The sequence below is a fragment of the Gobius niger genome (assembly GCF_951799975.1).
Source record: "Gobius niger genome assembly, chromosome: 19".
NCBI classification, from domain to species: Eukaryota; Metazoa; Chordata; class Actinopteri; order Gobiiformes; family Gobiidae; genus Gobius; species Gobius niger.
In genome coordinates, this window is record NC_136870.1 from 13,173,052 (window position 1) to 13,199,512 (window position 26,461).

General features: G+C 42.0%; 1 protein-coding gene across 1 annotated transcript in view; it reads left to right on the forward strand.

Moving 5' to 3' along the window:
• The window catches only part of LOC306978896 (protocadherin-15-like), a 227,941-nt gene that overhangs the window by 176,751 nt on the left and 24,729 nt on the right, over window positions 1-26,461 (forward strand). Inside the window, exons 27-34 of the mRNA XM_079577603.1 lie at window positions 8,899-9,008; window positions 10,748-10,888; window positions 13,297-13,424; window positions 18,672-18,896; window positions 19,083-19,171; window positions 20,473-20,649; window positions 21,564-21,782; window positions 23,644-23,754. Of these exons, the coding sequence (XP_079433729.1) occupies window positions 8,899-9,008; window positions 10,748-10,888; window positions 13,297-13,424; window positions 18,672-18,896; window positions 19,083-19,171; window positions 20,473-20,649; window positions 21,564-21,782; window positions 23,644-23,754 (1,200 nt within the window). The remainder of the gene's footprint in view (window positions 1-8,898; window positions 9,009-10,747; window positions 10,889-13,296; window positions 13,425-18,671; window positions 18,897-19,082; window positions 19,172-20,472; window positions 20,650-21,563; window positions 21,783-23,643; window positions 23,755-26,461) is intronic.

Below are 26,461 nucleotides of genomic sequence, written 5' to 3' on the forward strand. Positions count from 1 at the left end.
CAGGTTGTTGTGTCCACCTCCCTCCTGTAGGCGGACTCATCACCGTCCGAGATGAGCCCGATGAGGGGGGTGTCGTCCGCAAACTCGATCAGTTTTATTGACTGGTGAGTGGAGGTGCAGCAGTTTGTGTACAGGGAGAAGAGCCAGGGGGAAAGTACACAGCCCTGAGGAGTTCCACAGCCGCACGTGTTGTTTCCAGTCCATCAGGAAGTCCACCTCCAGCTCCACCTGCAGAGGGAGTCGATCACTGTGTTTTCGTCCCACATTTTTGCCTCTTTTTATGTTGCTATTTTTTGGCTCAGTTGTCCCTTTTTGTCACATTTTTGTCACTTTTCATCGCTTTTTTTGTCATGTTTGTGTCCCTCTTTTGTTGCATTCTCATCTTCATTTTCCTTGTTGGTTCATGTTCGGACAAGCTACAGCAACTGACTGTGATCCCTAATTTAAAAAAATCAAAGTGGCGCCTGGAGCTTTATGGGTTTATTCTGCTCTGTTTTCAACTACATCAATATGACCAGATAAACTTTACATTAGTCTTTTTTATGTGTTGCATTTCTAATCAGTTTAACCCTCCTTCCTCACCCGCAGAAGAAACTGAAGTGACTTCACCAAACAAAAACACACACACACAATTCAAGCATTGTGCAAAAAGGAACAAACAATAGATATCGCATAAAAGGTTTCATTGTGAGTAATGTAAGGTTTGTTCCTCAGTCAGTAGAGCATTTACCACTGAACTACCTCATCGTATTCATCTTCAAGATCAGTGGCGTGATGGAGTGCTTTTATTGCGTTCCATTCGTGGTTCTATTTGTATCCCATGCGCCATTAACTTTTATATGGTAAAATCTCTCTGTTTTTTTTTTTTTTTACAAACAGCCTTGTCCTTATCTTACCTTTGTCACTATTCTTTCCATTCACTTACTTTATCACCCGCAGTTTATTGGCTGTAAACTTCCCTTGTATTAAATTAAACATGTTTCCACAGCAGACAGACGAAACTCCCTGCGGCCCCTAAACGCTTTAACTATGAGATAAACAGACAGCCTCCCTCCCCGTGTTTACCAACGCAAGCACGTCCAACAGTGGCGCTATATAAATCAGGTATATGTCTGACTGGTTCCGCTGAAGGTTACCTTGTTGTGTTGACGCGCGCGGACCGCTCGCAGGCAACGTTATAACTGTGACAACGGATGGCAAACAAGCGTGATGTTGTTTAGAAGATAGCTCGGAGAAGAAGCGCGCGAGTAAGAGTGATGGGGAAGTGGGAGATTGTCAGTGGTGTACGGCGATGATAGAAGGTTAAAATAGGAAATGGCAAAGCAAGAGATCGGATCAAAGGCGGGATCCGGCGAGTGCAAAAGTTTAAGAAAGACACGGCAAAACAAAGTCAAGGAAACAAAAGGTGCGAAGTATCACGAGAATCAAGAGGAGCTCGACATTGACAGACAGGCAAAAGTTCCCGTAGACGTCGACATACGAGAGTTTTTTTCTTGAGAGCGCGCTGACAGAAGGACGGAGCGGAGCCGATTGGAGCAAACAAGCAGACAAGCAGCTAAAGACAGCGGACGAAACGCAGCGATGGACAAGATAACTCGGAGATAGGCAGAATGACAATACAAATATGGCAGCGTAGGTTTGAGGGAGCGGGGTGGACTGAGCCAGGTGACAAGTGCAGATAAGAAGACACATGTCGATGCGATGGGGGGATTTTCTGCTTAATCTTATACAGCTTTGTCCTCCTGTTACGTCTGTTGTTTGGATTGCAGTTTGAAAAGTCTGTCTTCACCCCTTTGACTGAAAGCAAACTTTATTTTTCCGTTGGTCGATAACAAAGAAAATGATTTGGGGAAAGTCAGTGATGCCAGGTTTCTGTATCTCAACCCCAGAACTCTACGCATTTAGAACCAGCATTCACAACTTTGATCCTGGATGACCACCTTTCAAAACCTCCGCCGCCGTCTTAATAACAGTGCTACTTGTACTCGGAGCGAACCTGGCATGTCGGCCTGATGAGTTGAGCGTTGTGAATATTCAAGTGGATGTTGGCAGGCTCGCGCTTGCCTCAGGGGTCATAGTTAATGCTCTTCCTCTCATCAGCCGCAGGACATTATTAACCAATGCATAACAATCTGCTGTTAGCTCCAAATACACTTTAGCTACCCGAGGGCAAAGACTGGAAAGCTGGCAACTTTTTTTTCCGCATGTTGCCTGGCCAGTGTAGTCCGTCTGCACAGTGGTTTCAACTTCAGTGGATCAGAGCCCCAGTAATTATGATAGCTCCGTGGCTGAGCAAAAAGTGTTAACTGCTAAAAGATCCTATATGTTCTATTTCCGGACCATGTTGGCCTTTCTTTTTGGAGTTGCCCGTGCGTGGGTGGGTTTGGGGGCTCTGTTTTCCCCGGATCACTCTTTACCAGCCCCTTACGGCTCCTCCTGCAGGTGGTGGGTCCAATATGGTTCACTAGGATCAGTCGGGCGCTCAAATCCCTCCACCACATTAAGGCGGCGGTTCGAGGCGGGGAAATCTAACTTTAATCTAAACTACTGGAAGAAACCCAATAAAACTGTCCCAGAAATGCGCAAACTGCACTGTACTAAGCCTCTTACGCCAAAGATTTTTAAATAACCTGCTAAATTTGACTTAAAACGATGCAACAATGAGACAGGAACATGCGACAGAGTGATTGACAGCTGGGAACAGTGACACAAATGGGGACTGTTTTGTGAATGAGAAGTAAAAGGAGGAGAGGAAGACGAGCGCTGGAGGCCTCACAAAGTTGGGTTTGGATTTCTGAGTCACTGTTGAGCTGAAAAGTTTAACAGGGAAAAGTGGATAAGTTACCTTTCTCTGTTGCTACATAAAATGGCAAACGTCAACATTTACGAAGAAAGTTGTTTTTGTTAGATTTTGAAAGTTCTCTTGTGTGTTGTGTTCATAACTCTCTCAGCGTTAGCCCCATAATTTAGCTTGCACCACTGGCACGCTGTGGTATTTCCCCATTGACTATATATTACTTCTTGCATGCATTGCCCTGTGTCTGGAGCCAAGCTTGAATTAATAAGGCCCAGGACCTCTATTTTATAGGCTTTATAAAATGTAATGTTTGCTTTAGGGAAATATAAAAGAAAGCCACACCGGTTTGAAGTATGCCTTTGCCTTTCTTGCTGGCTAGCTGTTGCAACCTATACAAGATGCATGTTTTTGTGTTCTATATGGTAACTTAAGGGTGGAGTAAGATGGTAAAGGTGTGATGGATAACTGGGGACTGTTGATAAAGGTTGGGCATCTGACATACACTCTACATAAATGCAGATGAATAAGTGCATACAGATGATGGACGTTTCACTGCAAAGAGTCCATAATGGTCCTGAAGAAAGCAGCTTTAAAAAAAAAAAAAACAGCTAGCTCATCAGCTAAACCCATTTGAGACATACACATTTCTTCTTCTGAAACACTGATGAGGCACCAAGGGCCCCCACACCTGCAGCACAGTGGAGGCGGCACAAGAGGAGCTACAGGAAACAAGGAAGGGACATACGAGGAGGTATCCGGGCAAGACTCACAGCTAAGCCACACGTGCCTTCTATTGTTCTGGCTAATGAAAGTTCACTGGAGAATAAAACAGTAACTACTAAGCTTTTCCCAGAAGATGGTGAAAGACGTGTTGTGGAGCGGAGGGAGCTGCGCAAGAGGAGGAGGGAGGAGGTGGAGCTGACCAGTGCAGGACACCACGCTCTGAGGGACAAACCCAGGAGGCACGGCACTGTTTCAGCTCAGGACTAACACTCTCGGTTGAGAAAAGATGAAAGTAAAGCTTGAATTGGAGACGTTTGCCAGTTTTTGCTATATAAATACGATCTCAATGTCAGACAACTCAATACAAATTATGAGCTGCACACGTAAAGTTCAGTCCATCACTTGAGGATAATGTCCAACTCATTGCATAGCCTGCTCCATGATCAGAAGTGTCACGTCACTGTCTTTGGTGAAAGTGGCTCCTGGCAATCTGTCATGTACACTGTGATGTGATGAAAGTAAAAGTGCAGATGACGCAAAACGCTGGATTTCTCTTTTCAGTTTATCGCCTCTTTTTAAGGACCTTTCAACACAAAATTACTTATGCGAGAGCTCCCTCTAAATATAATTATCTTTTCTTTTTTTTTTCCTGTGTGTGTGTGTGTGTGTGTGTGTGTGTGTGTGTGTGTGTGTGTTGCATCACGGTTTAACAAATATCTTCAGAACTGAAATCCCCATTTTACAATCCTGCAATGCGAAACCTCTGGTGCTCAGAATTCTAAACAATCTGGACCGAGGTCGCAAGAATCCGACGGAAGTCTCAATTTGCGGAGCCACAATACGGACGGTAGAATGATGTTAATCTCAACATGATCTACTTGCTTGGTGTTCAGCGTCTTCCAGGCATCAGCTCCTACGCAGAGTACACTGTGTCACACCGCACATGTCGCGGCGCTGACATGGGGGAGAAGGCGTTTTTTTTGGAAAGCGGTCCCAACAAATGCTCACAGCACGGGAGATGGGCTGCGGAGACAGAGTTTAAAAGACTCGGCGGAACGAAGAGAGAAGAGCAGGAAGAACAATGGCCGGGATGGTGCAGTTGATCAAAAAGAAAAGAGGGGCAGGAAGATATGGCCCAAAATGTCAAGATATAATGAGTAAAGTAAACGGATGATCCAGGATGAGGCAGAGAGAGAGAGATGGAGTCACGGGGAACATCCACCAGGCTCATTATTCTGTCACTGCCTATGTAGGTTGTGTTCTTATATTCTACCTCCTCCTTTTGGCTTTTCCAGGATTCAATTTGGCCTATTTGCATGTCCTGACTCTCCTCAGTGTTTGTTGGTGGTTTTGGTTTGGCCATAATCCTATGTTTGGTTGAGGCTTCCTGTGGTTGGATATCACTGTATAGAGCTTGCTTATTTTTTCATTGTGATTTTCTTTTGTCCTTGGCTCAGGATTTGAAAAAGAATGACTGTGCACTGGATTGTTACATTTGTGCTAGCACAGCCATCGAGCGTGTTAGAAATAGGTTTCTCACATATTTGGAAGCCGCTTTGAACTCCCTTTATTACACACTCTTGAGTCCTCATTCCTCATCATCTATGACCATTTGCGGCCCTATTTTGGTCATTTTCCCACTATATGTGCTTGTTCCTGATTGGATGCTGCTTGTTGGGGAGAGTCCCTGAGCTTATAAAAGACCAAGCGGAACCTCTGAGCTTCGACTTATCTTGTCATTTTCGCATCCCAAAACAAGAACACAGAAAAAAGTGTAAATAATAATCCATGGTTGTTCCAATTCTGTACATCACCGATTTTTCTGCTATTGGAGAATATTTAAACCAAATCACTGATTCGATAACATACTGCATTAATGTGCCCATGAACTATATTTCACAGGACGGGACACGGTGAAGGAGGAGAGGTGCGAGGAGACACATTCAACACATAATCAAAGCTGGGACTGGAACCCACAAAACTGTTTTTTGCCATATATGCAGCATCCTTAGCCCAAGCTGCATCTGCACACAGCATTTGTAATTGATTGTTTATTGTATTTCACACTGATCAGAATCAGAATAGTTTTTATTGCCATGGTTTGAGAACAGGTTCACAAACTAGGAATTTTTAACAGCACTTCATGTTTTGGTTTCTGCTATCCTTAACATATAGGACGTCGTATATTCAGCCTTTGTGCTTAGAACCAGCTACAGATTGTTGAAAGCTCCTTTTATCAAACACATTTTGCCCCATTTTTCATCTCAGAGGACTACACCCTGAATGTAAATACTGGGAAAGTCTTCCAGGGAACAAACGACACAAGCATTACATGGTCCTCACCACTATAGCCGCCTAAAGTGCATTTGAGTGCGAGTGTGCTCGACTACAGTACTGTTATCAGCGTGGGCCCAGCTTGCTTTGGGACAGCGGCGATTACGGAGTACAGAGTCCTATTTCTTTGTGTGTGGTTGTAGTAGTGAAGATGTACTCGCAAACTGTATTGTGTGAGTTCATACGGGTCCTGCGCCCCGCATCAGCTTGTACCCGCGCTCTCCCCGGCCCTGTCAAGTCGCCATTGTGGCCGAAGTGTCGAAGTGAGCGCAGCAGAATGGACACTAGATTGTTGTGCAGCTCTGCTGGGATGTGCGCTGGCGGCAGGAGCCTGAGGGGGAGAGAGGAGAGGACAGGTGGGGTGAGGGAAACCGGCAGGAAAGTGTGCTGAAAGTGAAGCACAGATGAGTGAGGGGAAGAGAGTTTCGACGGACAGATAGAATTACGAAGTTATCAAACTCAATCTCAAGACTTCATAAGGTTGTGGACAGTGTAGCTGGTGATTTTTGTGGGACAGATAAAGGTTTGGACACTGTGCTGGGCTGGATTCAATTTTCCCACACAACAAATGATAAAAAAAAAAAAAAAAAGTTTCCTCGGTGTGAAGTATCATGTGATTGCGATTTATCTTTTGGAGTCTGTTCATTCCAAAGTGGATATTTTACACGTCCAGGAGCATTGACATGTGACGGAACAGTGAAATGAGAATGTTTGTCGAGGTTTAGAAAGCATTGATGGCAGAAATCATAGGTGCAATAAGACTTCGTTGTTTGCACGTCCTAAAAAATTGTAGTTTCAGATTGGCTAATTGCAGCCTTTAAAACGGCAATATCGATTTAATTATGCAGCCCTGTTTTGATCTACATGACGGTCACCAAACAGTCATAACAAAGCAACAGTTGCCTCACAGGGTTGTAAATTGCTGAGATGAACAGACCAAATGTGCACTCATCTAGCGGCAAACGATTGAAACAAATGATAGTAAATCCTCTTCTATCTGTCAACAACAGAATTAGCGATCGCCGTCCCGGAACATCCTCCTCGTCCTGAGAACCAATGAAAAACGGCAGAATATTTTCAAATAGCAAATCTAGTTTACACTGAGGGGTGTCAATGATTTTGTTCATCTTATCTTAGGGGCGACGGTGGTCATCTCGTGATCGGAAGGTGGTGGGTTCGACTCCCAGCTCCTGCAAGTGTCATTTAGTCCTTGGGCAAGACACTTCACCCTCCTTGCCTCCAGTGTCTGCGTACATTGGTGTATGAATGAGAGAGTGAATGGGGACTGGTTCCTTACTGTAAAGGTAGAAAAGCACTATGTAAGCTGAGTCCATTTACCATGTATTGCTATCAAGTAGTTGTATTTTTGAATCCAAAATCCAGTGCACTTTTTGACACACATCTAGGAGCAACAACACTTGAGAGAAGAATGGAATATAAAACTGCTAAACTACAAAAATCGACAATACAGAGACAGGTTTTATCTATGCTAAAATCCCACTAGAGACCGATTTTGATTTATTGTGCAACCCTTAGCGGCAGAAGTAGTAGAGGTAGTTGCGCTGTACTCATTGTATTTATTGTGCTTTGAAATGCAGCCACTTAGCAGCTTTGAAATGTGGATAAATAGGTCTATAAATAGGACAATTATTTTTGATAATGCTCCCAAATTGCCTCTTTATGAGATAATTGTACGAGGCGGGGATTGTTGCGCGCCTCCGACAGACCTCAGAGTAAGGTCCACCCCCACCCCACCCCATCCCGTGTCATTTATCTTGTTCTGATTACTCGATAGCTTACGCACTCGGCCGCCCGTGTTATAATGTTTAGCCAGCTGTGACGCGCCGCTTAATGACTGAACCGGGTTTATTTAATGGAGTGGAATCTGCTGGAAATGCGAAACTCGCCAGATTCTTGGAAAATCTGTCAAGACTGTTGAGTAAGGAGGAACCTGGCCACATGGCACGAGGTAACAGCTTGCAGAGGATTTCCAAAAGCTGTTGATGGCGTCGTTTCCGCGGCACGGCGCGGGCACCTGGCTGTAAATAAATCACAAGTACCTTTTTTTTTTTTGGGGGGGGGGGACGCAGTGTGAATCTTCACGCGGTATAACATTACAGAAAAAAACTCAAACTGCAAATAAACTGGCATTAAGTCATTAAGGAAAACTGATTTGTTACAGGGCAGCACAATTATTGTAACATTATCATTTTAATGGCCGTAATTAGCAAATCGTAAAGGCTGCCATTTATAAGGTTAGAAAATCCTGTGAGGAAAAAAACACTCAAAAAGTCATATTCCTAAAACCTGCTTACCTGTAATTTAGATCTCAGAAAAATGCATTTAAAGGAGAACTAAGTAACTTGTTTACCTCAATAAATCCTTTTCGTAGTCCCTCTGGGGGTAATACGAGTGTTAATGGGATAATTGGGGGGTCTTTCATCTCCCTCGGTGTCTCTGGCCACAAAGAAGAAGCTAACAGGCCAAAGCTAACTTTGGGCTAGCACCGCTTAAACGGTATTTACACACAAGTTTGAGTGAAAAAAAAATATCTCCATTGTGTTTTGGATGTACAATATCCCTCTCTCCCTTTGTCTTTTCTGTCAGCGTAGTATTTACTCTCACGGACAATTAATGAGTAAAAAACTGTAACATGCTACGACGCCTGCAGTGGCGCTTATGGCCTCTAGGGGCATGAGTTACTTAGTTCTGCTTTAATTCTGCAGTTCATTTATTTTAACGTATATCTTTTCATCTCTTTTTTGTTTTGCATCTATATCAACCTGTTTTAGAATGGACTTCAATGTGTAGTAAACTTTGATACAGCAAAACCTCGACATCTTTGTTGCCCCTTAACTGTCAAAGCACAGGAAGCCGTCAAAATGAAGTGAACTTTGGACAGCGCTGACAGACTGGAGCCTCTCTGGTATTTAACTCTGCAAACCCTTCCTGTGCGCCCAGAGAGCCGTCCGGGATCTTACGCGGCTCCTCCCGTATATGATGTGCTCTTATCACCTAATGGGGCATTGACTGCTGTGTTGCAGGTTCTCCCCGGTGAGCGAGGAGGCGCCTGCCGGGACCCCCGTGGGAGCCATCACGGCCTCCGCTGTCAATCAAACCATCGTCTACTCCATCATCGAGGGCAACGAGCTCGGTGAGTCACGCCAAATGGACAGGGGACAGGCAAAGTTGACAGCGGGTACTAATAGAAATTAAGACTCTAATTGTAGATAGAAAGCTATTCTTTTTAAGCTACTTTCAGCTGTTCAGATCTCTGTCATAGTAGAAAGCTACATCTCAGATAATGTGCAGGAGATTACTGTACGGTTGATACTGGTTAGTGCTAGGGCTGTCACAATAATTACTATATTCACTTATCTTTCAATAAATAACAGAAAAACGTTATATATTTGGGCTCGATATTTATCGTCTGTACTTTTATTAGCGTTTCCCCCTATTTTTTCTTTGATTTTTAACTGAAGCAAATTTAGCTACATTATTTTTCAACCTGAAGAGACTCACAAAGACAAATTGCGTTAGAGAGGTTTTATTGAACATGAAATGCACTTGGGGCTCGGACCCCGGCGGAAGATTGCATTGTCGATATGGAATACATGGCATCGAAGGATGATGGCCAGAATCTTCCCCGGAGCCCGGACACTGGTGGTGGTAGAGACCCGGGGTGGCCGGTCGACCTGATGAGCAGGCCTGAGGAGAGGCCAGGCGGAGGAGGGGCGGTGGAGGGTCGCAGCACGGCTGGGAAATGGTTGAGTGATTGACCGGCAAGCTTAATAGGGGGACCCTGGCAGATGAATGACTGAAGCAGGGAGAAGCAGCTGCAATGATTGGCTGACGTGAAGGTGTGGCTTGACCTGGGGCCTTGATTGGATAATTAGTAAAGGTTGCCGTTGATGAGGCGATGAATGAAGGCAGCAGGTACGTCACCCGGTTGAATTTGCGCTGAAGCTTCATTTCATGTTTATTGCAGCTTGTGTGGTATTTTAGGATATGATGATGCACTTTCAGAACAAAGGTAAAGTATCTAGTATCGTCAGAGTCAATAATATCGTTTATCGCGATACATTCCTGCCTCAATACATCGAACTTCAAATTTTCATCCATAGCACAAGAACCAGCCACAGTGGCCAGTAAGCAAAAGGAAAGTTTGCATCTAGTCATACTTTATTATCTAATAATTACAAAAATGATTTATGTAGATATTATATATATATATATATATCATTTCCACTTTACACAACTGCTTACTCTGCTTGAATCCCGGATCCTGCAGCGCTGCGGCAAGGATTGTTTGCCGAATAGCCTTCAAAGTCAAACTGTCACACTTAATGTTTTGTATAGAGGGGATTTCTTTCTACATTTTCTCTTGTAAGTAGCATTATGAGTCAATGTTACCAACAGCAGGTCCACTTCAAAAGCCAAGTGCCATTTGATATTATGTCCTTTGTTTTACGCCACAGCTGGAGTCAAAGAACTGAAGGGAGTATTGGATAAAAACCCGCCTTATCTCACAGGGACCAACGATCGCTTTTTCCTCTGTGGCATAAGCCTCTGTCTTAACTGCGTATGTGAGAATGGATGAAAGGAATTAATCTTTACTGACACCCCTTTTGAAAGTTAATGTACAGGATACTTATACAGTATCATATGACAGGGGCAGATTGTTATTATGTGGCCTTATTCTGCAACATGTAATCAAGCAAAACTGGCTGATCTTAATGTTACATCACTGTAAAAAAAAAAAGAAAAAAAAAGAAGAAGGTGTCTGAAGTAGCAAATAAAAGGTTGAATAAACAGCAGCATAGGATCTCTTGTGATTGCGTGACTGCTGACTGGATTATTGCATGTTTTTCATCCTGTTTTTGTGTCCTGCAGGTATGTTTTCACTGAACGAGTCAACGGGGCTGATTTCAACCGCCAAAGCCCTGGATTTTGAGGCCAATTCCAGCTACGTGCTCAAAGTAGAGGCCGACTCGATGGGAGTGGTGCTGTCCAACTTCAGAGCCCCCTCAAAATGTAAGGATATTCTCTCACTCTCTCTTTACTGTTCTCCTCCCAAATACTTCACAGTCGCATCTACATAATACATAATACAATCTTGTGTCATGGGCCATTATGACCTTTATTATGGCAGTGAGGCAGCCTCTTTTTTCCTCTATTCCACAAGGGTGATTCCAAATTCTGTCAAACTGATAAAGCATACAGGCCAAATATATAAACCACATATTGAAAAACCGTAATTGAACTAATGTATTTCTATTTTTTTCACTCTCTTTCAAGAGAATACGGATTTGACAGGAGGAACTGTTTTCTATTGACGCCTGTGCTTTGACACCTTCCAAAAACATCTTGATTGGTTATTTCTGTTCCTTACTCATGGCGATGCCTTTAAATCTCACCTCAAAATGTCAAACTTTACATAAAACCTGTGTCTTATCTCATCCGTCATCTGCCCACTTTGTCCTTAGGCGAGGCTGTTTGTTGACAGATACTTATTTTCCCTCTGAAGCTCAAACTTACCAGTGACTTTTGCAGGTCAGTCTCGTAAGCACAACGACAGAAGCGTCTAGAATTTAAATGCAGAGTATCAAACATTTGGAGATGATCAAAGTGGGGGAGATTTTATCTGAAAACTTCTGCAAAGTGCCTGAGACATTATTACACAGCGGCGTAATTGGTAAGGAGCCAGAATGAACATCTTCTGCCCACTTGCTTTAGCCTAATATTTTATTTCAGATTGGACATTAATTTAATCTTGTCATATTTTCTCCTATTGTCGCTGCAATAGAACTTTATTGGTCTTTTTGGCTAATTGCGTCGAAGCTAAATCGAGTTTTCGCACTTTTAATTGAAAGTATAACTGCGGTGAAAATAGCCATGATTGCTTTCAAGGTCTTTTTCATCCTCAGCACTGTCTCCCCTTGACTCGCTCCAAAAAAAAACTATATCTGTATATTTGGCCTAATAGACTCAGGGCTCCCCGCGTCTCTCCTCTCTTCTGTAATTACGCTGTTTACCGCTCGCTGCTCCTTTTCAGCGCAGCCCTTTGAATTTGAATCTAACGTCCTGGGATTAAACCACAAATCATTGTCGTCATTAGCGAATCTCCGCAGATTTCCTTTTCATTTGGATTTTAATCAGGCATCAAATCAATAGGCCTCACACAGTGTGTTAATCTGCCATTCTAATTCGAGCGAAGGTTTGAATAGTGAACAGACACCGCGACGCTTGGAGAGGCGGTTAAACAGATTCCTGTTTGCAGTTGCTTTCCGCATTTAAAGTTCTTGTCAGAGTTTCAGAATTTGACACAGTGGGGAGAAATTGCAGGCTCTTTTGTTAATCCTGAGATCTGCTGTTTTAGCTGTGCGCCGACATTGAGGCCCACCAAGCTGCTAGCTTAGTTATCATAACAGTAGCATCTGTTGATTTACAGGTTTCTCCTTGTTGATGCATTTATACATAGTTCAAGTCGCATTGCAGACTTAGAATATAACAGAAATGAATCTGCACAGTTATGAGTATGCATTAAAGCATCATCTCCATTGTGTAATTGGATGTACAATATCCCTCTCTCCCTTTTGCCACCTGCAGTGGCGCTTATGGTCTCTAGGGACTTGAGTTACTTAGTTCTGCTTTAATAAATGAATGAATCAACTGATTAGTTTACCATTCATAATATGTTATATTTTGCATTATGCAACTTTTTATGTGGAGAAAAAAAATGGTTATTTTATATTTGACCTTGTAGGGACCCAGTGGCTGCATGATTGGGCTGCTCATCGCTTATACTTTCCTTCGCAGTGGTCTCTAGGAACGATAAATTGTTTGGAAGGTTTTCATGTACAGGGCACAGGGATTGAGAGTAAAGGCGCCACGCTGACCACTCATAAAGCCACCGGGGTCAAATACGCACAAATACCAACACTTTTTTTTTTTTCACAAGAAAAGTTGCATCGTTCACCTTTAATGAACACCAAGAACAATATTTCTCAGTAGTAAATTACATCAAAGTCTAACCACATAAATCAGTGAACAAACAAACAAAATTATGTAGCTTAACACAACCATAGCAATGTGTGTTTCAAAAAGGTGTAATATTCCCACACTTTACAAACCATTGTCTAATTCTGTTTTAATCATCTTACTAAAAAACCAACAGATATAATTTACAAAACATATATTGGTAAAGTTGAGACCTCATGTCATTTTTTTTTCATATATTTGGAGTTTAAATGACATTTCCATAGGGGAACATTACTCCTTGTCACCGTAACTCTGCGCCTGTCATCATGCCACACGCAGGGAGACCGTGGCAATGGCAGCTGTCAGTCAAAGCTCACAGTTGTACCTCTGCTGTGCGTGTGTGTGATCTGCTCTGTATGCATTGAGTTTATTTTCTGTGCAAACTTTTTTTTGTGTTGCAGCAAACACGGCCAAGGTGCTGATTGACGTGCGAGATGAGAATGACCACTCTCCAGTGTTCACCAAATCCCTGTACATCGCAGGGGTCACAGAAGACGCCAAAACGTTCACATCCGTCTTACAAGTGCAGGTACAAAGAAAACCTTTATTGGAGCTGAAGCTATATATCAATGGCCAAAAAGTAACTGTAACTAAAGTGGAAGTTGCATGTACTCCCAGTGTCTGTGTAGGTTTCCCTTTTCACGAAAATATGTATAATAGGCTACCCTCTGGGACCAGGACTCCCCTGAAAAAGAGATTCTGACATCTCAGTGGGACCTTTCTGGTTATATAAAGACCACCCTTGCCCTGCGTCTGGGTCGGAGGCCCCAAATACACAAATAGAATCATGAAGAAGAAGCTAACAGGCTAACGGGCAAAGCAAACTGTGGGCTAGCGCCACTTAAACAGTATTTACAGCCAAGTTTAATCACAATGGAGATATCTCCATTGTGTAATTGGATGTACAATATCCCTCTCTCTCTTTGTCTTTTCTGTCAGCGTAGTATTTACTCTCACGGACAATTAATGAGTGAAAAAAACTGCAACATGCTACGACACCTGCAGTGGCGCTTATGGCCTCTAGGGGCATAGTTCTGCTTTAAATAAAAAGTGGCAAGTAAATAAGGAACATTACTTCTAAATGTATTGAAACGTATTATAATATTATTAACTCAAGGCGGAGGCAGTAGCTCAGTTGTTGTCCACCTTTTCAAACCTAAAGGACTAGCACATTGCCTTATAGCAAGATGGTTCAAGGTTCAATACTTGAGCCCAGTGAGACCTTTATTCTGTGTGGTATTCCCCTGTGCATCAACACAAAGTGTGCATGGGCTAAACTCTGGTTATCTACTCCTGACCAACATCCTTACATTCACTCCACACTCGGTGGCAGTAAGCTACGTATGTTGTTTCAGTTTCCCCTGGGGTAGACTGACAGAAGCGATGTTGCGACTGCATACATCTGCGCCAACGGTCTCTCTGACCAGCACCATACATTCACACTCGTGTGTTGTCAATGATAAGAGAAACCGGAGCGCCCGGAGGAAACCTACGCAGACATGGGGAGAACATGCAACAGAAAGGCCCTGTTCTAGCTGGACAATGAAATCAAAAACTAAACAAAATGCCTATATATTTTCCTACTCTAATGCAGCTTTCCGGCTCTGCATGCGCTGATTTAATAATCTATGATATCTTCATACCACCTATAAAGCCTAAAGGGAGAGAGATTATAATGTAACCCCACTGAGTTATGTTGGTGTGCGTATCTTTGGTGCATGTTCCATTTTGCTTTTTGAGAAATTCTTGCTTTTGATGCCCTCTCTTGCTCTGCTAACTCTTATTGCTGTTTTGCTCGCCCTCTTCTCACCGCTCTCAGCCAAAACACTGTTAAGGCCCAGTGTGAAGCTGATTACAGCCTGTGCGCACCATTTTCTTTAAACAGATATAATCTCCAGTCCACTTCGTAACAAGATTAACCGCTGAGAAACCCGTCTGTGAGCATTCGGGTTTTTTTTTTTTTTTTTTTTCAGTTTTTCTCCCTTCCAACAACCTGCGCATTCAAAGGCTTTCTTGTCCTAAAAATGGGTCACGTCTTTGAGCCCTCTCCTTCTGTGAAGTGGCAATATGTTTTAATGAGCAGAGGTGCAGGCGCAGGCAGAAAAGTATGCGCACGTTTAATATTTTATCACAGTTTTTAAAAATCATTCTTAGATATTTCCCCTTCATTATATCACACGCAGCAAAAAAAAGTGACAAGGAGATGAGAGGAGAAGGCGAGCGTGTAACAAAAACTCATTATTGAATCTTGGAATTGAAATCGTGCTTTGCTCACTGAAGAAGTTGAAGGATTTGAAACTGACTGTACCAAGATCTGGCAAAGCAATATAAAAACGGGGAAGCTGACGTGAATATCTTTCTTTTTCATTATTGAACCTTTTACTTGTGGGATATACGTTTTAAGGTGTCCAAAACTCAAGGCAAATCAAATTGTTTTTGTATAGCCCAGCATATCAGAACAGCAGTTGTCTCACAGGGCTCACCAAACAGTTTAATACAAAACAAATGTAGCATCCAAAATGTACTATAGGCCCTCCTTAAAAGAAGAACTAAGTAACTTCTTTACCTTAATAAATCCTTTTCGTAGTTCCTCTCAGGGTAGTGAAGTGTTGATGGGATGATTGGGGGGGTCTTTCATCTCCCCCGGTGTCTCCGGCCAGAAAGCCATGCTTGCAACTTTCCCTGCTCCGACCCGGAGGCCCTAATGGAATCACGAAGAAGAAGCTGACAGGCTAATGGACAAAGCTAGTGCCACTTTAGCAGTATTTATAGCCAAGTTTGAGTGAAAAAAAATATCTCCATTGTGTAATTGGATGTACAATATCCCTCTCTCCCTTTGTCTTTTCTGTCAGCGTTGTATTTATCGTATTTTCCGGACTATAAGTCACACGGTTTGCTAACGTGACACATTGATGGTTAGCTACATAAACAACAAACTAAATAGGTGTCTGGTATGTTAACATCACATAAACAGTTCAGATAACCATAGCATGAAGAACATAACAAACTCTCAATCTCACTCCAAGTCACAAAATCCAGTGAAATCTTCATCCTCGGTGTCACTTCTGAACAATCGCCTTGGCACAGAGGCGTAACTGCACCGTTGACAAGCCTCGCATGTTTTTCAAGCTCTTATTTGCGAAGTCGTTCCGCTAAATGTGACCATCTAGCTTTTAGCTCGTGATTAGCTTTGTTTGTTTTCTTCACTGCGCTAAGAGTAACCTCCGTTTTCCGCCCACTCTAAACTTTCTTTCTGCTGGTCGATTAGCCTGCAGTGCCCTCTAGCGGCATGTGAAATTATATATTTGAATGAAAAAAGAAAAAAATCACTATTAGTCGCTCCAGAGTATAAGATGCACCCCCAGTCAAACTATGAAAAAAGTGTGCTTTACAGTCTGGAAAATAGGGTACTCTCACAGAAAATGAATGACTATAAAAACGTAACATGCTACGACACCTGCAGTGGCGCTTATGGCCTCTAGGGGCATGAGTTACTTAATATTGCTTAAGGGAACAGGCCACCATTTTTCCATACTGAGATATTTTCTTACCTGGGCTTAGACGAGTTGATACGTACCTGTCTGGTCTTTGTGCGTGCCCGTGGCAGAGCTTGGTCGCTTCAAACTTCACCCCGTTTGGAGCTATAGGAATATACTGGGAGAGGCCAAATGCTAACAACATCTTTGGTCTTTTTTGCGCGACTGAGGGCACACAGTTCTTTCATACGGTGATATGTTCTTACCTGAGCTTAGACGAGTTGATGCGTACCTGTCTGGTCTTTGTGCGTGCCCGTGGAAGAGCATTGTAGCTTCCAACTTCACCCCCGTTTGAGGCTATGGGAATACATTGGGAGAGGCTAAATGCTAGCAACATCTTTGGTCGTTTTGCGTGACTGAGTGACGCACAAAGACCTGACAGGTACGCATCAAGTCGTCTCAGGTAAGAACATATCTCAGTATGGAAAAAATGGTGGCCTCTTTAAATGCAAAACAAATGTAGCGTCCAAATGAAATACAGGCCCTCCTTTAAGTGTAAAAGTCTGTAGCTGACATCATTTCTCGAGAGGATATGAATTGGGTTGGCGTTGGGTAATCATAATTAGCATCCTGCTGTGAGACAAACTCAAAAGGACAGAAAACGGCGGGGAGGATGTACATGATTTATAGGTGGAGGAGGGTCAGGCATGATTGAGGGAATAGGAGCTGACAGGAGCACATGCGGAGTTCATACTTACTGAGCAGGTCACAGGGTTCAAGCTGACTGGGTTTCAACTTCTATTGCAACAGATGAAATTGCATGATACTGTTTAAGCTCTGAGAAAACGAAATCAATCAGTAAAGGGAACTGCATCTTCAAGTGATCCGCAAGGTTTAACGGTTTACTAGTTCATTATTGCTATTAGCTGTATATATGGAATAAGACCCGTCAAAAAGTTGGTGCAAAAAATCTAGTAATATCAACTAATTGACTAGGTGGTCAAATGAAGTTAAGTATTAGAGCGGGTCTCCCCCGGAATACATTTATTGGAAGCCATGCTGACAAAAATTACATTACGAACACCCTAATGATTCTGTTTTTGACCTTGCCTTCCGTTACTAATGCAATTACTGAAAAATGGAAATGGCCCCCTGTCGCCCTGAGTCTGAAGACATAATTTACGATTTGCTTCATCGGACTGACAGGACCTGTGTGAAAAATCTGCGAGGCTCAGGCATTGTGTGTCGATTGTTATTCATGTCTTTGTCTCTCCGCACTGTTGTTATTCTTAGGTGTTTTTTTTTTGTTTTGTTATTTTGTAATCGAGTCTTCCGCCGTAAACTGAATGACACTGGGAGGGTGTATAATTATGAATCTCGATTTTGTGCGGAATTAAAAATGCTCTTTTAGTTGGTGTGGATGGAACTTCGGTAATTACTGTATGCGCGGTTTAAACTACTTCTTCAATTAACACAAAGTTAATTTCTTCACAGTTGTAAATTTACATACTGACATTTCATTACGGATCTTTGTTTTGACTTATGTCGAAAGCACTATTTCACTATGGGGTTTTTTTTATTGATAGATAGAGCTGCTGTCAGGTAGGATTCAAGATATAATGAGCAATTTTTTGGCAAGGTGCAGTACAGTGAGATCATGTGCCAATCACTTTATAAAATGTCAGTTTGAATTGCCTACTATGTTTAGAGGAAATGCGGAAACAAGCTGTCGGCATTGGATTTATGTGGTGTTGTGAACTCAACAAGTTCTAAACCGTCACACCTTTGATCGCCTATCAAACTTTCATTCTTGTCATCATTCCTCTATACAAGGCAGTAATTAAGTTATTATGATATTCTTTTTCAGATGGATGTCATTATCCTGTGCATACTACCCACATATCCACATAAAAAGCCACTTGCCTATTTCTCACCCTGTGTTGCATATAGACACCTGTATTTCGTCTTCTTATCATTGCCTCTGATGCGGTGGGTGTTCCAAGGCTAAATCTGTAGTCTGTTCCTCCAGCCTTTTAAAAGAAACTGCAATAAATCAATGGCTGCCTGCTCCTGCGTCTGCAAGAGAGAGCGAGTGTGAATGAGGGAGACTTGATAGTTAGCCAGGGCAGACAGAATAGATTATTGGATATGGCTCAAAACACCACTTTACCCCCTGCTGTATCGTACGTGCACAACATCGATCAGACAGACCTAAAATACAAAACAATACGGAGCACCTCACTAAAATGGCGCAGTATGTCAGACCCTAATTCTCCTAATGTTGTGCTACGTCTTTCCAGGCCGTGGATGAAGACACTGGTAACTACAGTTCTATGTTGTACCGTCTGATTATCCCGCCGCCGACTTCCAAAGATGCCAGCAAGGACGGCTTTGTCATCGATGCGTTCACCGGTGTGGTCAAGACCGCCATAATGTACCGTAACATGAGGAGGTCCTACTTCAAGTTTGAAGTCGTCGCCACTGACAACTACGGGCTCGGGCACAGCAGCAAGGCGGAAATAGTGGTAAAGTTACTGCATCTCAAAACTCTCCGAAACATCGCATATTTTCCTGTCCATCCTCTTGATTAACAAATGGAACCTTCAATTGTCTTTTACTTACTGTACTCCCGATGTCAAATGAGCCAATTGTCTTTTGTGCAAACTTCTGTGTTAAAGTTTGCAGCTGCTCACTGTTTATTCGCTTGGTAGGTGTCTGTTGTAAACCAGCTGGACATGCAGGTGGTCGTATTAAACGTTCCCCCAACTGCTGTGGAGAAAAACAAAGACAGACTACTCAGGTAAGATCGGCTGGGCCATAAAGGGTGGTGTTTTGTCCAATGAAAGTTTTATCAGTGCTAGTAAATGATTCTATATAAAAGAGTTGCTTTGTATCGATTTTGCGCAGCTTTCTTTAAGCCATAATTGTTGCTGTGGGGAAATCAAATCCTCTATCCAAAGCATAAATCACTATGCTTTGTTTGCCGGCTTTGTTATCAGATGTGGGTGGAAGAAATGCTACTTTTTCTGCGATCATTCCAGTACATACAGTCATCGGAGTAGTTTTGGTGGAGGTCAATGTAGTAGCTGGAGTTAACTGTGGCTGTGGTGCCTTGCAGCGTTCGTAGCTGTAGAAAGTTGCCACCAAAAACAAACAGGTCACACACTATTGTGTTCGCCTTTTGCATTCTCCGTTGATTCGTTTCCATGCACGATCCTGCAATGTCACAAGAGTCATTCAGTATATTCAGGTGTCTCAGCTGATGTCTTTGGGCAGATCATGTTGGCAGTTTTTTTTGTTATGCTTCTTAGCCAGATTGTATTACCACCACAGACATTATTTACTATCAGAGTGGTCAGTGGAAATCATCTTGGACACCTTTTTCCGAAACATAATCTCTCCATACAATACTAAGCACCACATCCTCTGCAGGGTGTCATACATGAGAGATTACTGGACTTCAGTCAAGAGTAGATGACATTCCCTTTAAAGACGTGGCTGCCCTGTGGAGTTTATAATGAGATTTTTCAAAATGTGTACATCTTTTTTCCCACCTCCTGCTGCGGTGCTGGTACACACCGGAGTCAACAGGAGTGCACATGCAGTTAAAACATGAAAAAGCATTTCTGTTGGGGAGAGAATCAATATGTCTCAGTATGGAGTCAGTGTAACTATGTAGGTCTATGTGTGGGATGTACGTGGGGTAGAATACTGTAAAACTCGATTTCGATTTAAGGAAGAGCATACGTTAAAACACTTACAATTATGAAAGTGTGCATTAATCTTGCTCTGTCTTTCACTACTACCTCAACTACTTTGTTCACAGCGGGTCAGTTTGTATCCGGGATGTTTTGTATTATATTCCGTGCTTTATTAATGTGTGTGAGTGACCTGCCCAAGGACTAAAAATGGAAAATAGGTTGTAGCTAAATCATTTTCTTTTCATTTTCCACTGGTAGTTAATCATTTCTCTGTACTGACCTTGGTTAAAAATTCAAAACTGAACTACAACTGCATGCTACTTTGTGCTGTGACGCTTTTATTTTTCTAGGTTTACCACTGGATGTGTTTTAATTTCGCCAAATATCTCATTCTGTGCAGCATATTGGAGCGCCACGTCCAGGACCAGATCCCTGGAGCGAAAGTCATGGTGGAAACTATCGGACCTCAGCGCTACGGCGACGGGATGGAGCTGGAAGACTACTCCAAGTCTGACCTGATGATTTACGCTATTGACCCGATGACCAACAGGGCCATATCGCGACAGGAACTATTTAAGTACGAACAAATGAAAAAATAGAAAAGAAATCTACAAACACAATTCGCCTGTTAAAGCCACAGTGTGGAACATTCCATAGTGGTTGTTAGGCCACAAGAGCAATGAAAACGGGAGTAAACTATAGTAAAACATAAACAAATGCTCGCACAAATAGTGTACCCATTTTTGGAAGATGTCCTAACCCAAAGAAATGTTTGGCTACCTTATTTAAAGCCAAACAATAACGTCTCTATGGTAACCAGCTGGTGTCGTCCCGCTCCCTGCAGAGTTTCAAGTCGGGTCTGAGGAGAAGCAAACCCACACACAGGAAATGTTTTATTTTTTAGGTATTTTCACCAACAAAAGTAACCTTAATGAAACAAAAGTCTCTATTTATTTGGTAGAATGTCACATACAGTATAGGATTTTTTTTTTCTCCACTTAAAGGGACTCGATGCGAGTTGGTCATGTTATAGCCTACTCACTACTGCCACCTCAGGTCTTACGCGTAACTACAACTTCTATATTAAGAATGTGCATGAGTGACAGTGCACGATTTTAGAGGCAGGTCTGGGCTCATTCTATACATTAGGACATGGCTGGAATATGTAGGAGGAGGAAAATACGTAATTTTAACATTTAACATTCTCAAACAATAGTAATAAATACAATTCTGATTCTGATTCAAAATGCAATTGTAATCAGTAGCCCACAAGTTTTTTCAAATGTGAAATTTTAGACCCAATCACAAACAAATAATGATATTGTTCATTATTTGTGATTTGTTTTTTGGAGATATTCCTTTCTAAAACCGTGAAATGCCCAATTAGTTGCCCCTGCCCTCCATCTGAAATTACAGCAATTCTAGCCTATTGTGAACGCTAGCTATTTCCAAAAGGTGATATTACTCACAAACATTTTTTTTTCTTCAAAGGTTTCTGGATGGCAAGCTGTTGGACATCAATAGACAGTTCCAACCTTTTATGCCCGCTGGTGGTCGTATCCTGGAGATCCGGACTCCTGAGGTGGTGAGCGGAGTGAAGAAGGCTGTGCAGACGGTGGGCTACACTGAGGGCGCGCTGCTGGCTCTGGCTGTCATCATCATTATCTGCTGTGTTCCTGCCATACTCATCGTAGTGGTCACATACAAACAGTGAGTACACGTCCAAAGCTACTTCTTCTCTGTCCATGCAGGGTGATCGTTTTATTCAACAGTTTCAAAGTCAAACATATGTTCATTTACTTTACAGAATTGGTTTGGTTGTAGCACACATGCAAGACCCTTTATGCAACAACTAATTCTGATATCCCCATGGCCACAACATGTTTCCATTTCATCAAGATATTAAATCCATTTACCGTATTTGCCAGACTATAAGTCGCGCTGGAGTGCAAGTTGCATCAACCAAAAAAATACATGATGAAGAAGAATAAAACATATATAAGTCGCTCCGGAGTATAAGTCGCACCAGCCTTGGCATCTACCCAGGCATGGAGGCGTAACTGCACCGTTTACAAGCCTCTCCCGGCATCACAAACCTAGAGCGCCCTCTAGCGGCGGTCAGTGTGAAAAAAACATGTGAAATTATATATTTTGATATATAAGTCGCACCACCAGCCAAACTATGCAAAAAAAGTGCCACTTAATTGTTGTAGTTTTTTTTACATGTTGATGCTCTACAAAGGCTTGCACCAGGCAGTTATATACAGTGGGTTCAGAAAGTTTTCAAACCTCTTTTGATTATATGTATGTTATTATGTAGCAGTTTGTTACTACAATAGAATACATCTCTTTTATTAGAGCCTACACACTAACTGCAGACCTTTTCCATTGCTGTCAATCACAGTTGAGCTGTTTCTGAACGTTCGTAAAAGTTTGGGTCTGTGATAAACTTCTACCTGAGTGGGACAGTGGCTCAAAAAGCTCTTGCTGTCCAATGGGATGTGCAAGAAATAAAAAAATAAATAAGTGACAAGTATCTTCTTGTATTCCCCACTCATATTTGATAAACCATCAGAGTCCATATAATTAATGAGCGTATGAATGTTTTAGGGCCAGTCCACATTTGTAGACGAATCTGACAGCAGTGTCTCCCACAGGGACGTCCTTAGGCGCTACTTATCATTTCTCATCACTGCTCATTCTCCATGTGATTTAGCATGGCAGCATGTCCCACTGCGCCAAGTCTACCTGCTTTTTTTTTTTTTTTTTTTTAAGCTAACCATCATAAAAAGGCTATAAATGTAATTTGTCTCCACATACACATAGATACAAGTAATACTGTAAAGATGATTTAACACAAGAAGCGGACAAACCAGTCCTAAGTGGTCTGTTATGTTTCTAAGTGACCGTAATGAAGACCAATTGTCTCCACCTCGCTTGTATATTACCGCTAACACAAACAATTGCATGATTTATGAAGGGAAAAATGACTAATTCCTCCTCTTTGTCTTTGTTTCGTCTGCTTCCGCCCGGACGCACGTCAGATTCAAAGAGTAAGTAATGCCTTCCTTGAGCTAAATATTTGTTCATAGGCCGTGATTTATGTGTTGACTTTGGACGCGCTGTAAAATAGATGAGCCCATGCGGTGACACGTAAAGGACGGAGCGTAATCAGAGAAATTAATTCCAAGAAAGGGGGCGATCATCAGCTTTGAGGCTGCTGCCAAAATCGAACGTCCAACCCAAATAACAAGGGCAAAGTGACCTTGTGTTTGAGGGGCTTACCAAACTACTGTAAGTGCATGGTCTAAAAAATATAATTGGTTCTTTTTTAGGAAATTGGATTGTCAAACCATGTCAAACGCTGCGCGAGAAATAATATGGTCAGAGGGTTGTGGGCATTCACCAAAAATGACCTCAGGTGTTGTGCTAGTTCTTACTGAATATCTCAATTTTAGCCTAAACTACAATTCAACATTTGCCACTTCCATTGTAGGGCGACAACTTTCTTGTGTTCTATTTTTTGCCGTAGCCTATGTCAAATTCACCGTGCTGCTTTCTCTCTGTGCAGGCGCCAGGAGGAGTGTGCCAAAACGGCCCGTATCCAGATGTCTCTCCCAACAGGGAAACCTGGAGGGGGCATGGCCAACAACCTGTACGAGGAGCTGGGAGACAACGCCATGTGAGTGCAGTGTCAAACTACTTTTCCAGTTAAACAGGCCTGATGATTATTTCCCAAAACGGTTTGATTTGTGGATATGGGCGAAGGGGGGGGGGGGTGTTTTTTGAATTTAGGCTCATAAGATCAAGCTATTTGCAGTTTAGTCTGAGCAGAACCGAGCAACTGAATGGTTAAGGAAGGAAGGTCTTCAGGTTAATCAGAAACATGGAAACAGATTATAAAAATATCATTACTTAAAATAATTAGCAAACACCACCAATGCATCAAATTGGAAACTAGATGAGTTACTATAGTTTTTGCCGGAATTTGCTCTGAATGTCGCTCAGATTTTGAAGAGGTCTTGTGGAAGCAGCATTTTGTTGTTAGTATAGCAGAAAGAACGAAAATGTGGGGTAAAAATGGAAAAAGATTTTCCTTTAATACAGACAAACTGTCATCAGGAAAATACACAGCCACAATAAAAGTAGCTGTTATACTTAGTAAAACCAAATTCCCTTAACATACAATGTTATTAACGTAAATGTATGTGTGCACTTACAGTCAGGTTTTTATGAAGCATGTACTTGACAGTTTATTTAAATCGTATGCAGTCTCAGTAAACAGAACTTGACATGAGTGAACCAGTGTCTGAGGCTCTGCAGGTCACTGATCAGCTCTCATCCGCCTTCTCAGTGGTCTAGCACTAATGACAGACTCAAAGCACAAGCAGACATGCATCTGAATGTAATGGGGAGAGGCAGTCGATGCTATTTTAAAAGTATTGTGCCCTAGTCAAGAGTATTATAGCCAGTATTAGTGACTAGTATGTTTTGGTTCGAAACCACCCAAGTGACTTATAGGAGGAGCAAAGGGAGTAACATAAGGGGTCAAATAGTGGCACAATCAAAAATATCAATTGTAGTCATTGAGGTAATAAAAGTAAGTGCTTTCGATCGAGTAATATTTTTGACTCTTATTGTGAACAAAATTAACCAAAAGTCAATGAAGTATATTGGCTATTCTTTGATAGTGGGCGTAGTGTCAGCATCAATAGTAGTAGTAGTAGTAGTAGTAGTAGTAGTAGTAGTAGTAGTAGTAGTAGTAGTAGTAGTAGTAGTAGTAGTAGTAGTAGTAGTAGTAGTAGTAGTAGTAGTAGTAGTAGTAGTAGTAGTAGTAGTAGTAGTTGGTAGTTGGTAGTTGGTAGTATGGTGTGCTTATGAAATAGTGGCAAACCCATCTGTTGTTAATTTTCCTAAACATAAATACATTAAAGCAGAACTAAGTAACTCATGCCCCTAGAGGCCAAAAGGGCCACTGCAGGTGTTGTAGTATGTTGCGCTTTTTTTACTCATTAATTGATCGTGACAGTAAAGACTACGCTGACAGAAAAGACAAAGGGAGAGAGGGATATTGTACATTCTACCACAACCCAATTACACAATGGAGATTTTTTTTTTTTTCACTCAAAGTTGGCTGTAAACATTGCTAAAATGGTGCTAGCCCACAGTTAGCTTTGTCTGTTAGCCTATTAGCTTTTTCTTCGTGATTCCATCAGGGTGCATTGGGTCTCCCAGAGGGACTACAAAAAGGATTTATTAAGGTAAACAAGTTATTTAGTTCTGCTTTAAATGACTGCATATTACAGTGTGTTTACTTGAGTACAGGTACAAGTATTGCATGAGGATCTGTAGTAAAAGTCAAAAGCTAAAATATCAAACTAACTGTATCAAGTCTTGATACTTAAATTGTCCTCAAAATTTATGTTTGAAGCCACCAAAGTGACTTTTTGGCCGGGCTGGATTATGTTCTCCACTATTTACATTTCCGCTGGTCCGGAGGACACTCTCTGCCCGAATAAATGAAACAATCTCACATTAATCAAAGCCGGTCTCGAAGCCCAGCCTCACAGCAGCACTAAACAAAGCTCTGATTCAGGAAACGCATTAACAGCTTCAGATAAACCCCGCAATTTTATCTCCTCAAAGTTCAGTGACATTCAGCTCTTTGCCTGTCAGCCGGTCTCTTGTAATGCATACCAATATTCCTACCATTCAAATATATTCAGCGATGGAGCAAAAAAAATTATACTTTCTTTGTAAATAAGCAGCAACACAACTTCTTATCTTTTCGGAAATGGCTTTCTTTGATGGCTTTGACAAAACAATGATGGGGACACTTACAAAGTATGACACGTTCAACTGCGACCTTTAGTTGATAATGAATACACAATGGCTTTAGAGAAAGTTTCATGAATCCTGATGAAAGACAACAAATCGCACAAACAACAACCTGCCGACAATGAAAAGTTTCCGAAACTGGTGCACTCACTCGCAGCGGGACGCAGTTTATAATATGATCTGCTCTGTTTAGATCGAGGTGCGAGAATAACTGTGTGGTGCTTCTTGATGTCAAAAGTCTCACAGTGTTATCATGGACTGTTACAATATTGCCTGCTCCTAAGCCTAAATGAGTTTTTCCACCAGCGTGCTTAAAAGAATCCCTGAGAATTACAGGGCCTTTGTTTTGAGGCTGAAATAATAGTGCTAGAGTAATAGGATCAATTCTACAATACCATTTCTCCAATAAACTCTTACAGTGGGTTGAATACCATGATTATATCGACATGGCATTTTGATATCATTGCGCCCGCTCTACAACTGAGATGACGTACTTGGTTAGAGTATGTCTAAACACACTTACATTCTAAGTAAATGCTTTAAAAGTTGAT